The sequence below is a fragment of the Ursus americanus genome, chromosome 19 (assembly GCF_024610735.1).
Source record: "Ursus americanus isolate L20-20 chromosome 19, mUrsAme1.1.p, whole genome shotgun sequence".
Lineage (NCBI taxonomy): Eukaryota > Metazoa > Chordata > Mammalia > Carnivora > Ursidae > Ursus > Ursus americanus.
The window spans coordinates 24,508,938-24,520,969 of NC_142145.1; the positions used below are offsets into that span (position 1 = coordinate 24,508,938).

Below are 12,032 nucleotides of genomic sequence, written 5' to 3' on the forward strand. Positions count from 1 at the left end.
CCCGCCTCGAGACCCACCGGTGTGGAGGAGATCCAAGGGGACAGTTTGCACATATTACGACGGATCTTTTTACATAACAGCACCAAACTTTGCGACACAGCTTTTTCTCCCCACCCCACCAAAATCCCTTGATTTCATCACATGTCTGCTCTCCACTGATGCAGAGGGAAGACCATGCCGGCTGCCCCTGAGGTCCCAGTGGGCAGCTGGCTGCTCCTTCTGTCTGGCTGGTGCGCCTGGCGGCTCCCTGGGGCCGTGCTCTGCAGTGGTCAGTGGGGAGAGGCCGCCCAGGACACCCTTGCTTTCTGGGCTAAGGTGCGGCCCCTGGCTCTCCCGCTAACCAGCCCTTGGCTTTGGGTAGGTCGTGTGCCCTCTCTGACCCTTAGCTTTCTCATCTGTAAAATGGGGATCAGAAATACCCACCCACTTCATCAAACCACCTGACAACATTGTCCGGAGGGCTCTGAAGCTCCTGGAAGCGGTGGGGTTGACAGACTGTTAATATTAAGGCATACCCACTTCTTCCTTCTCAATTTCTTCTTTTCCTGCTCTTTACCTCGGTACATAAAAGGCCCTTACCAGTCCTGGGTGCGTGTGCATGCGTCCTAGCTTATTCATCCCAAATTGTCTTCCCCTCCCTCCTTCCCCCCCTCCTACAGACCCCAGGATAAACGCAACCCACCCTCAGGAGGACCGGTAACATAGCGGAGATGGTGGTGAGATGCAGGATTGAAAGGTTTATTATTTGGGGGGCGCCTGGGTGGCTCAGTTGGTTAAACAACTGCCTTTGGCTCAGGGGTCCTGGGATCGAGCCCCACATCGGGTTCCCTGTTCAGCAGGGAGTCTGCTTCTCCCTCTCCTCCCCGCTCGCATGCTCTATCACTATCTCTGTCTCTCTCAAATAAATAAATAAAATCTTAAAAAATACAAAAAAAAATCATGTCCTTAAAAAAAAAAAAGGTTTATTATTTGGATGATGTGTTTCATAGTTTTCGTAACTTAGAAGCTTCTGGAACCAGGACTAAATCACCCAGAAAAAGCTCCTCTCCCTTTCTGTGAACAGTGTTTGGTAAGCTTACCCCACCCCCTCCCCACCTTCAAACGTCTTTTGCTCTGATCTCCACGCTCTGCTTCTAAACCTTTGCACGTTTGTAAGTTGCATTTTTGTAGAAACTTCGGTTTGACAAATGCCTCGATTGTTTAATTAAAATGTTATCTCCCTCTACCAATCCGTGCCCTTCTGGCTGTCCCTGCACAGTCTCGTGTGACTCAGTAACAGGCAGTGACCAATCTCAGCACGCCCTCGCGGGGCTCCTGGGCTGGGCTGGGCAGGCCGCCGTCTTGACCAGGCCAGGGACGCAGGAAGGAGGGTGGACGCTCTTGTCGCCGCCCTGAGGAGCTGAAAGACTGGCAAGTTCTAGTCAGAGAGAAGCCCCGAGGGGGATCTGTTACCAGGAGGCAGTGTCCCCAGTGTCTTGCCATGGGAGGGATTGTGCAAAACAAGGGACATGTCATCACAGGAAAATAAATCACTGGGCCCCTTTGGGCCCCTTTGATGAAAAACTGGTTCGACCCACTGGGATTGGACAGCCACTTGCTGCTGACTTTTAGAAGCTTCTGGGCCCAAGTCTCCGTCTTTCTAAAATAAGTCCTTGCCAAATGCTTCAGTGATATTTCTAAGGAAGGGGTGGGTTTGGGGGGGTGGGGTGGTTAAACGAGCAGCAAACCACATCTTTAGTGCAAAAGCTATTTTCTGCTGCACTGGCCCGATCGCATGCCTTCAGATGGGCCAGAGTTCCCAGCCTGGGGAGGTGGGGGGCACAAGGGTCCTCCACCCACGTTCTCTGGACCTCTCCCTCACAGCCTTCCCCAGGCCCCAGACCATGCCCCCGCTCTCCCAGACGGCCGCACTGTGGGAAACCTCATCAGCTCCTGGCCCGGCCAGGGGCTCCTTGGAGGTCTCTGCCAGCGCTGGCGGAGGCCACAGAAGACTCTGGGAAGGATTTCCTTTGCCGAACACACAGAGAACACGGATTCAGGGCATTTTTGGGTTTTGGTGTTTATTTTTTAAACCCACTTGTAGTTTGGGTTCAGCTGGAAAGCAGGACATACTGAGGGAGGGAAAGTGGTCGCGTGAGGAGGATTCTGCTGCGGCTTTGGCGGGAAGCCCCAGGCCCCTGCTCCGGGGAGGTAGGTCCCGTCGCCGGGCTCCCAGTGGGCTCAGGCGAGGCGGGCAGCCCTTGTACGCCAGTGTCCCGAGCAGAGGAGTGTGGCCTTCTCTGCCATCTCCATCCTCAGAGGCCCAGGCAGAGGTCCCCACACAGCGCCAGCAGCTGAGGCCCCGGACTCCACGGGCAGGCCTGAGAGTCTCTCATACGAGCAACACTGGCCGGGCTCTGATGCCAGATAAGAGACTGGAACGTGGCGTCTGGGGCGGCCCCATGGGGCTGCTCCTTGCGGCGGCCTGGCTGGCGGGGTCCCCGCCCCTGCAGCTGCCCAAGGCGTGATCAGTGGTCCATTTCCCACACCCCCTCCCCCTCCCTCAGAGAAAATAAAATAAAATAAAAATTAGAATAAATACCGACTCGGCCAACATTTACATTTACACGGATGGACAGGGCGATCCCTAAACCCCGAACGTTTACAGACTGATCGAGGAAGGACAAACAGATGAAACTGGGTTTGGGGTGCACATTCCCCACAGGTGATGGCGGGGCTCCCACCTTCTCCGGGGGAGGTTAGGAGCCTTCTTGGGGCTGCGGTCCCCGCGCTCAGGCAAAGCCACGAGGCCGAGGGGAGCAGGGCTGTGGTGAGCGAGCTGGCCGCCCGAGTGGAAAGCAAGGACTCTCTGGTCTTGACCGGCAGGGGGGACAGACCGAGACAGGATCAACATCAGATGGCCGGACTTCGCCTCTTCACGGTGCCAAGAAAGCCGCGGGGCGGGTAGGGAGAACAACGCGAGCCTCAGAAATGCAATATCCAGTTTTGCCTCCCATCGAATACATTCAGAGGTCAACTTGGATACGGCCTTCCTCACTCAGCAGAAGGGGGGTCTGGCCTGGGGAGGGGCTAGGGGCCTGTGGGGCGCCCACTTCTGCCCCGCCGGTTCCTGTCTGAGTAGTCTCCCTCGGGAGGCGGCCTCAGAGTCACAGAATTTATGCTTTACTGTTATTTCCTTTAAAAAAAAATTTTTTTTTAAACGTTTTCCTTCCATGTCCCAAAGAGTAGCAGCAACCTGCATTTAGAAAAACAGCTTACATTGTTATTTGGATTGGCCAGGAAGCACTTTCAAGCAATGGGATAAACTAGGCAAACCATGTCTGGAGCCGCCGTGACACGACACGTAATTAAAAATATATTTATATATGTATACATATTTATATCTTACTTCTTCATACTCTGGTCCTAACAGTCAAGGAGGGGTGGCCCTGAGGCAAGACCACCAAAGAGGCCGTTAGGAGGAAGGGGCGTTAGGAGGAAGGGGCATGAGGCCCATGGCGCCCACCATGCCACCGGTCTCGGCTTTGCGGGGAACAGGAGCCCCTGCGTGCTTGCTCTCTGCTCCGTGGAAGGGGCAGGAGACCCTGTTCCACTGGGTCACTCCCTTCCTCTGGGGCCCTGCTTTGTTCTCAGCGATGCGCTCACACACACACACACACGCACACACGCACGCACACCCAGGCCTCACACTGGCACTCGAGGGGAGCTAGGCCCGTTGCAGCCCAGACGCAGCTCTCTGACGTCTGCCTGGGAGCGGCTCCATGCCCCGCAGAGGCTGCCTGACTCCCCCAGACCATGAGGCCCCCTGTGTCCTCTCTGAGCCCTCCAACCTTTGTCTAGCTCTTCCCTCAGGGCCTCCTGCGGGGCCTCTGGTGTCCCTGGGCCCCAGGCTGGGCTGAAGGTGCCTGCTGAGGAGGAAAGACAGTGAGGAGAAGCTCGAGGAGGGGAGGAGGCAAAGGCTAGGGGCAGAGGCCATAGGCCCGTTCCAGGGAAACCTGTGTCCCTCACGCGTGTCCCCAACACGCTCTGCCTTGGGACCCGCATAGGCTCCCATCCTGGGGAGGGAAAGCCAGGGAGTACTGGGCGCCCCCCTCCCCCTCCCCCACCCTGCCTGCTCCACAAAGGAAAACTTCCAGCCCTCACTCCTTGGCCAGCCTGAGTGGACCAGGCAGCCAAGGCCCTCCAGTGACCCAGGGAGTGACGGGCCTCAGTAAAGGAAGCTGCTGGGCTCTGAGGTTGTTATACAGGGGCTTATCAATGGGCTCCAGACCCCAGAGCTGGGGCTGGACAGATGCCCGTGACGCCTCCTGGAGCCTGACTTGCATCCCCCAACAGAGAAGGGGCTCTCCCCAGGACCTGGCCCTTCCAAGAAACCCAGTGTCGTTCCCAGCCTGGAAAGCTGTGTGTGTTTGGCGGCTCCGCCTGCTCGACTCACTGTTCTCATGACTCAGTGACTGCACCGCTCCCCACAGCCCAGGGGCTGCAGTGCCCAGAGCCCTCCTGCAGCATTCGGACCTTGGCTGGGGGGGAGCCTCAGCTTCTGGAGCCTGCCTGCCGTGAGGCTAGGCCAGCGACACAGCCCAGTTAGCTAAGCTCCAAGTCCCGGGGAGCCAGGCAGCCCCCAACAGCCATTCCCCCCCCTCGCCCGACTAAGCCAGGGACAAGACCTGTCTGTGGCGTGGGCAACATCACCTCGAGGTTTGGCTTGAATTTGCCAGCCTCGTTCTGTGCCCCATTCACCACAGGCTCCCCCTGCCCCCCAAACCAGGATGGGGGTTTAACGCACTCCTGGCGCCCGCGACAGTATCAGCCCTTTGACAGAGCACAGCTCGAAGAAGAGAACAGAGGTCCTGGAAGCCAAGGGCTACGGAGCACAGGGTTCCAGCGGGACCCCCGCCGGGGCAGAAGTTTCCAATTACCCTAATTGGCTACTGGCAAGCTATCTGTGGCTAGAATCCTTCCAGAGAGGGCTGGGTTTGATCTTCCACTAATGGGGGGGGGGGTCCTCGTGGTGCTGACTGTGTGATCACATCTCGGACTCTTTGCATCCAGAGAGGAAACTTCAAAGCAGCTGACTTTTGAAAATAAAACAATAAAACACAGGAGTAGGAGCAGAACCGCACACTCCAGCTCCCCCCCCGCCCCGCCCTGGGCCTGAGGCTTGGGGGCCACACGGAGGAAAAACTGGAAGTGGGGAGGGTGCAGCGTGAAGGTTAGAGGAGAAGCCTCCGTCCCCCAGCCTGACCGACCGTGGCGGACAAAGGCCGTCAATTACGGGCGGCTGGTGGGGACCGCGCCTGCCTTTGTCCTCCCGGACATCTGCTCTATGTCGCCTGCTGCCAGTTGGCGACTGTGGCTGACAGCAGGAACAATGCAAGCCCGTCCCCGACCCACTTTTTCAGGCTTCTGAGGTCCTTTCTGACCCAAGCGGTACCCCGGCGTGCGGAGCTGCCAGGGCCTCGGAGGAGTCACAGAGATGAAACCCCTCGCACAAAGCCCTGCGGGGGACGCGGTTGATGGGAGGGGGCCGGGAGGAGCGGGAGTGGGGAGGGGCTACCGGGGCCACCATGAGAAAGATACATGCTTCCCTTATTGGTGTGAGCTGCCACATGCGTGGGGCTGGGGGGGCTTGGCTGAGGGGCACTCCTCCTTCCCTGTCTGGCTCCAGACTGGCCGCCGGCTCTGCCTGCTTTCCTCCCCACTTCTTTCTCCCGCCAGGGCCACCCCTGTCCTCCCGCCTGTCCATCTGGCCCTGGGTACCAGGGCCCCAGCTGCCCGCGGGCCGCCCGCCAGGCCCCCTGGCTGTCAGGCTGTCAGTTTCTGGATGGTTCTGTTGTAGTACTGCGTGATGGGGGGCGTCAGAGGGTTCCAGCTGTTGGCGTGGAGCTCGATGACCTCCAGAAGCAGCGACCGGGTCAGCATCGACTCTGAGGGGCAGAGCATCTTGTCGCGGGCGCTGGCCAGGAGCTCGGTCATCATCTCGGGCAGCTGCTCCTCCAGCAGCCGGCCTGTGCTCTGCAGCTGTGGGCAGGCAAGCAGGGGTTAGGACAGGACTCGGGCCCCAGAATGGGCAGGGGGGCTGGTGGCAGGGACAGGAAATAAGTGGATTCTCTCTGGAAGGTGTAGGCCAGGCATCTGTGTCACAGGGAGGACGGGGAGGTGGGAGGGTGGAAGGAGTCAACCGTGAAAGCCCACATTTACCGACCAATCTGCCGCAGGAATAACAGGGATTAGGTTATTGCCTGCTGCCCGGGGCTGAAAAGAGCCCTTACCGGGACCATGCTCCTTCTGTCTTTCACCCAAGAGCTTCCCCTCCTACAGGAAGCCTTCCCTGACCACTGCTCAGGCCCTCAATGGCTGACTTGCTCCCTTCAAAGGTGACCAGGCTACACTGTGTTAATTTCCACCTGCTAGGATGTCTCTCTAGAAGCGAGCTTAGTCATTATTACCTGCATGTCTCTGGAACCTGAGAGCAGGGATGAGGTCTCCTATTTCTCTCCTGCCCCTAATCCCACCTCCCCACCCCAGCACTGACCTCTGTCCACACTTGTGACATGAAGTGCGGGAGGGAAACATGAACCGGGGCAGAAGGCCAGCCAGAGGGCTCGCCCTCGAGAGAGGCCCCTGATGATGCTGAAAAGCCAGTGTCGGGAAGAAGAGGTCCCAGGGTCTGGATCATGCACCCTCGGGCAGAAGCCCCCGTGGGTCCTCTCCACATGATCTCAGTCTCCATCTCTGCCCCATCCCTGTCTCATCCCACCCATTTTTCAAGGCTCTGCCTTTTTCTTTCTTTTTTTTTTTTTTAAAGATTTTATTTATTTATTTTGACAGAGAGAGACAGCCAGCGAGAGAGGGAACACAGGCAGGGGGAGTGGAAGAGGAAGAAGCAGGCTCCCAGCAAAGGAGCCTGATGCGGGGCTCGATCCCAGAACGCTGGGATCACGCCCTGAGCCGAAGGCAGACGCTTAACGACTGAGCCACCCAGGCGCCCCGAGGCTCTGCCTTTTTCATAAAGTCCTTGTCGACCTCCCCGGACCACCCTGATCTCTCTCCTCTGACTCCTCAGCGATGCATGCTCTCTACCCATATTTCTACTCTACGCTGTGTTATCTATCCCCAGCCAGAGTGGAAGCTGAGGGCAGGGAAGAGGCTTTCTTCTCCCCTATCTCCCCGTCACCAAGTCCCATCTAAGGTACCCAGATAGAGCCCCACAAATGAACAGTGACCATCCCATAGACCGGAGACTGTTGTTCAGACTCGCAGCACCTCTGGCCTCCGAGCCTAGGCAGTGGCCTTGGAGGCTGGGCAGAAGCCACCCGAGAGATGTGCTCACGCAGCCCCGACACGCCCTGGGTGCTCACGCTCGAAGCACCTGTCCTCCTTGCACTCTATTCTGAATGACTGGGTTGGTTTCCCAGAGCAAGGTTTGCCCCTGAGGAAGATCCCAGAGGAAGAGTTTCAGTGAGTAGTGGCCACACTTTGGGAATAGGAGTGGCGCCTCCTACGGGGGTGCTTTGAAACAGAGGGTGCCAACATGGGGCCTCAGGCCTTGGGCAGTGTCCCCAAACCCTGCACCACCAAAGCCAAGGGAGATATTTGGGGGCGGGGGTCACCTGGAATCTCTTAAGTCATTTATGTGGCGTGCCTGGTGCAAGGAAAAGGTGGTCTTGGGGACAGAAGGACAGTGCACAATGCCAGCGCTTGGCCCTTCTCTCTAGAGAACCAGCCATCTCTTCCTCCAGCTAGGAGTGGCCTGGTTACCCATCCACACTTACTCTGGTTTGGGGTTGACAATTCTGGATCCACATCGGCTCAGGAAGCCATTCCCCACCAGCCCCGCCTACACACCCTTGCCCAGGACTTGTGGGTACGTGAGGTGATCCGCCACTGCCCACAGGTGGAAGGCGTGGGGGGCACACCGGGTGTGAGGTCAGAGACGCTTACCTCCATTGAGCAGCACAGGACGGCGTCTTCTTTCACATCCTGAGATTGCAAGAGCTGTAGAAGAGAGAGGCAGAGCACACAACTGAGGGGGGCGGCACGCCAGCTCCCGGGCCCCTGCAGCTGGCCCCCTCCCTACCCCAGCCCTGATGCAGCCTGGAACAGACACGTCGGAGGGGAGGGCTGGGGAGAGAGCCCACGAAGGTCCGAGGGCGGCAGGAAAACAGTGATTTCGCTCGCAGGATCTGAGCAGCCGGAGGACCACTGTGGTTATAGAGCCCGGGCGCCCGGGCGAGGTCAGAAGGCTACGATTAGAGGCCACGGCAAAGCAAGGCTGCAGGTGGGTCTGATGGCGGCGGCAAATATGCTCGGACCATCGGCTGTAACGACTGGTCAGCGAAAATCCTCAGAGAGCTGCAATTAGTGCAAAGACTTCCTGACGGGCGGAGGAGGCTCAGCCACGGTCTCAGGCGCTCCTGGGCCCTGGCTAGAGGAGGACTTCCAGAACTCACGGTGCTCTTCTGCAAAACCACAGCTGGGCTGACTTACCCAGAGGCTGGAATGGCTTCCTGACCAAGGCCATGGGCAGGCTGCTCGGTGCTGGGACTGGCCATGCCCCCGTCCAGGCTGCCCTCTGCCTCCTCTCATTCCTTCTCTCTCTCAGCTGAGGTAGAATTCACACAGCGTCCGCCATTTTTTTTTTTTTAAGATTTTATTTATTTATTTGACAGAGATAGAGGCAGCCAGCGAGAGAAGGGAACACAAGCAGGGGGAGTGGGAGAGGAAGAAGCAGGCTCCCAGTGGAAGAGCCTGACATGGGGCTCGATCCCAGGACTCCGGGATCACGCCCTGGGCCGAAGGCAGACGCTTAACGACTGTGCCACCCAGGCGCCCCATCATCCGCCATTTTTAAGTATACAACTCAGTGACTTCCAATATTTTCACAAGGTTCCACAACCCTCAGCATTACCCAACTCCAGAACATTTTCATCCCCCTCCCCAGCCCCTGGCACCCCCTAATCTCCTTGGTCTCTGGATTTGTCTTTTCTGGATATTTCACATAAATGGCCTCATACAGTATGTGGTCTTTTGTGACTGGCTTCTTCCATTAACAGAACCTTTTAAAAGATCACCCGTGTGGTAGCATGTACCAGTCTTTTGTTCCTTTTTATGGCTGAATAATATTCCATGGTACGGACAGACCATGTTCTGTTTTGACATTCATCAGCTGATAGACATGGGGGCTGTTTCCCCTTTCTTGGCTGTCACGAATAATGCCTCTGTGATCATTCGTGTACAGGTTTCTGTGTGAGTGCATGTTTTCAATCTCGGGGGGTCCTTCCCTCCGAGGGGAATTGCTGGGCCACGCTGAGCTTTCTGGGGACCTGAGGAACGACAGCAGCTGTGCTATTTTGTGACTCCCTCTAGCAATGTCTGGGGCTCTGATTTTTCCACATCCCCACCAATATTCGCTACTTTCTGGCTTTTTCACAAAATTCCTCTTTTTCCTCATTCCCAGTAGACATGTCCCCGAGGCACAGCTTCAGAGAAGCACTACAGTCGTGTTCTCCACAAACCCCGCTGACCTCCTCTTCCTCTGTCCCCCCGACAGGCTGAAGCTGCTTCTTGAAAACCCCAACGTACGCGCCCACCGCCATCCCCCGCCACACCGATCGTCACATCCATAGGACCCTGTGTTCGGATTACCTGCCGTGGGCAACTTCTCCCTCTGCTGGAACTGCCCGCCCTTCAAGGCCCACAGTTTTCCTTGGAGACTTCCAGGTCACCCCAGGCCCTGGTACGCCACCCCCCCTCCCCCCGCTTCTCACTCCCTGGCTTTCCCACCCGCTTGGCATTCCACACGAGTGAAAAGACATTTTCCAGGGTGAACCGCCCACTTCCCGAAGGCTGGGACAGTGCTGTGTTCCTATGTGCCACCTTTAACACCTGGCCTAGCTCCTGGCAACAGCAGGGATTCACCCAATGTTGGTCGATATGATTCCTGCATTGTTTTTTTTGTTTGTTTGTTTTTTGTTTTTGTTAGTTTTAGAGGAAGGGTGGAGGGTGAGGAGAGCGCAAGAGGAAGGCACTTCTAGGGTGAGTGTCCTTGTTCCCTGAACGAGAACTGGAGTCAAGGTTTTTGGCCCGGGCATGACGTGTTCAAGCAGAGGTGAAATCACGGGGGTACTATTTCTGCTGCTAGCTTGAAATCCGAATTCTGCACGTCCTCCTCTCCTCTTCCCTTCTCCTGTCACGTTGCATCCATCCACACAGCCTGGGGGTCCTCCCAGCAAGAGCCAGACGCACGCACCTCAGGACGGCTGAAGATTCAGGGTGAGCTTTGCTACGTGCCCCCTGAGTGTGCGGGGCATCAAGGCCCCAAGGGGCCAGGGGCCAGACAGGTCAGTGCTGGCTGCCCAGGCCAGAGATACTCTCAGGGACCAGGCCTCCTTTCCTTCCCTTCCCTCCCCTCCCCTCTCCCTGTATCTCTCAGAACTGGGCTGGCAGCAGACACGCAGAAATCATTTGGGGATGAAGAACACAGGCATCCTTGACCTGCTCCAATGAAAAGCAGGCAGAGAGCAAGGGACAATCCAGGGGAGGAAATGGTGTCGCCAACACAAAGTGACAGGCGTTGGCGTGCATGGTCTACTCACTGACATGGTCCTGACTCCCGGCCTTCGTGCTTCCGTCACTGGCACCCTCAGCCACCAGAGGCGCGGACCTCACTCTCTCGTTTCATAGTCAGGGCTCTGCCCAAACGTCACCACACCAGCCAGGCCTCCCCGAACTGGCCTCTGTGAAACCCTTCAGCCCCGCTCACCTGCTGGCTTACGTCTTGCTGTCGCCGAACTCGCCCCTGACGCATTACCTACTGGTCTGTCTGCTGTCTCCCCCCCACACCTTGAAGGCAAGCTCCACCAGGACAGGGCCTCTGTTTTGTCCCACTTTAAGGAATGCGTCCTGCACATGGACCTGGACACCCACCCTGACGTGGATACAAGGTTTTGCTGCACGATCATTACAGTAAAAGCAGCGAGGGGTCTGGTTAAAGAATTAACAATACACAGGCATAATGGAGCGCCGTGCAGCGCACCGCTGCCCCTCCCCTGCTACACCAGGGTCGGCTTCTGGAGTTTTCTTGCCTCCCAGAGCTGCAGACCCCCAAGGGGAACCAGAGGAGGCTTCCACCAAGCCGGTACCTGGTGGGCCTCTGGGAGGCACATGGGGAAGGGCCTCCCTCATTTAGAGGACCCAGGAGGCTAGACTGGAGACCAGGAACCAGGTTCTGCAGAAAGCTGAGGGAGGTGATTCACCTTGCAGCCCGCCTACCTAAGGCATGTGGTCCGCACCCAACCCCGCCTGCTTGGGGAGGGGCTGGTGCACAGACTGGGAGGGGCCTGTGACCACCTAGGATGGGGTCAGCAAGGGGAAGTGGGCCTAGCCCTGTTTACTCTGCAGGGCAGAGAGGGACTAATCTGTAAGGTTTGCTGGAATTTCTTTCTGAATGTAACTTTGTTCCCTGAGAGGTTTTCTGTAGCACTTACTGGGGGAAAAATAATCCTTAAAAATTGCTAGTAGAAATCACAAGAAAGGGGGGGGGATTCTGGAGGAGGGGGAACTCTTAGGGACAGAGTATGTACTGGCGGCTGGGTGGGGAAGGGGGCAGCAGGCCGGCCGGCGGCTCGTGGGAAGAACACGGTCCACTCTGGGTGTGTCCAGCACATTGACACACAGCAGGTGCTCAAGGGGGCATGTCGTGGTAAGTTGAAGTGACCCTGGGATCATGTTCTGTCCTGACCTTAGCTTCTTAGGGGCGCTAGGGACCAGGGAAGTCACATTATGGGAATACTGGTAGGCGTCAGGGCCTGGCAAGTACTAGATGTTCTGAAAGGTGATTGTTTCTCCCTCCAAGCGGCCCCCTGAGCTGCTGACAGCGCTGCGTGGAAAGCTTCCTTGAGCCTCCATATTGTTGCTGGCCAAGCCCTTGGCCCTGGTGAGCAAGTGCCCCCTTCTTCCCATTTCCTCTACCCCTCCCCCCCAGGCATGGCCTGCCCTCTGCTCCCTAATGGAGGCTGGGAACTGCAGAG

General features: G+C 57.3%; 1 protein-coding gene across 8 annotated transcripts in view; it reads right to left on the minus strand.

Annotated features, from left to right (window-relative positions):
• Nucleotides 1-2,034: 2,034 nt before the first annotated feature.
• The window catches only part of CTIF (cap binding complex dependent translation initiation factor), a 286,823-nt gene continuing 276,825 nt past the window's right edge, over nucleotides 2,035-12,032 (minus strand). For all 8 annotated transcript variants that reach the window (XM_045790034.2, XM_045790031.2, XM_087869837.1 and 5 more), the window contains 2 exons: nucleotides 7,945-7,998; nucleotides 2,035-6,021 (listed from right to left, as the gene is read on the minus strand). In XM_045790034.2, coding sequence (XP_045645990.1) covers nucleotides 5,806-6,021; nucleotides 7,945-7,998 — 270 coding nt within the window. In that variant the 3' untranslated portion in view covers nucleotides 2,035-5,805. The remainder of the gene's footprint in view (nucleotides 6,022-7,944; nucleotides 7,999-12,032) is intronic.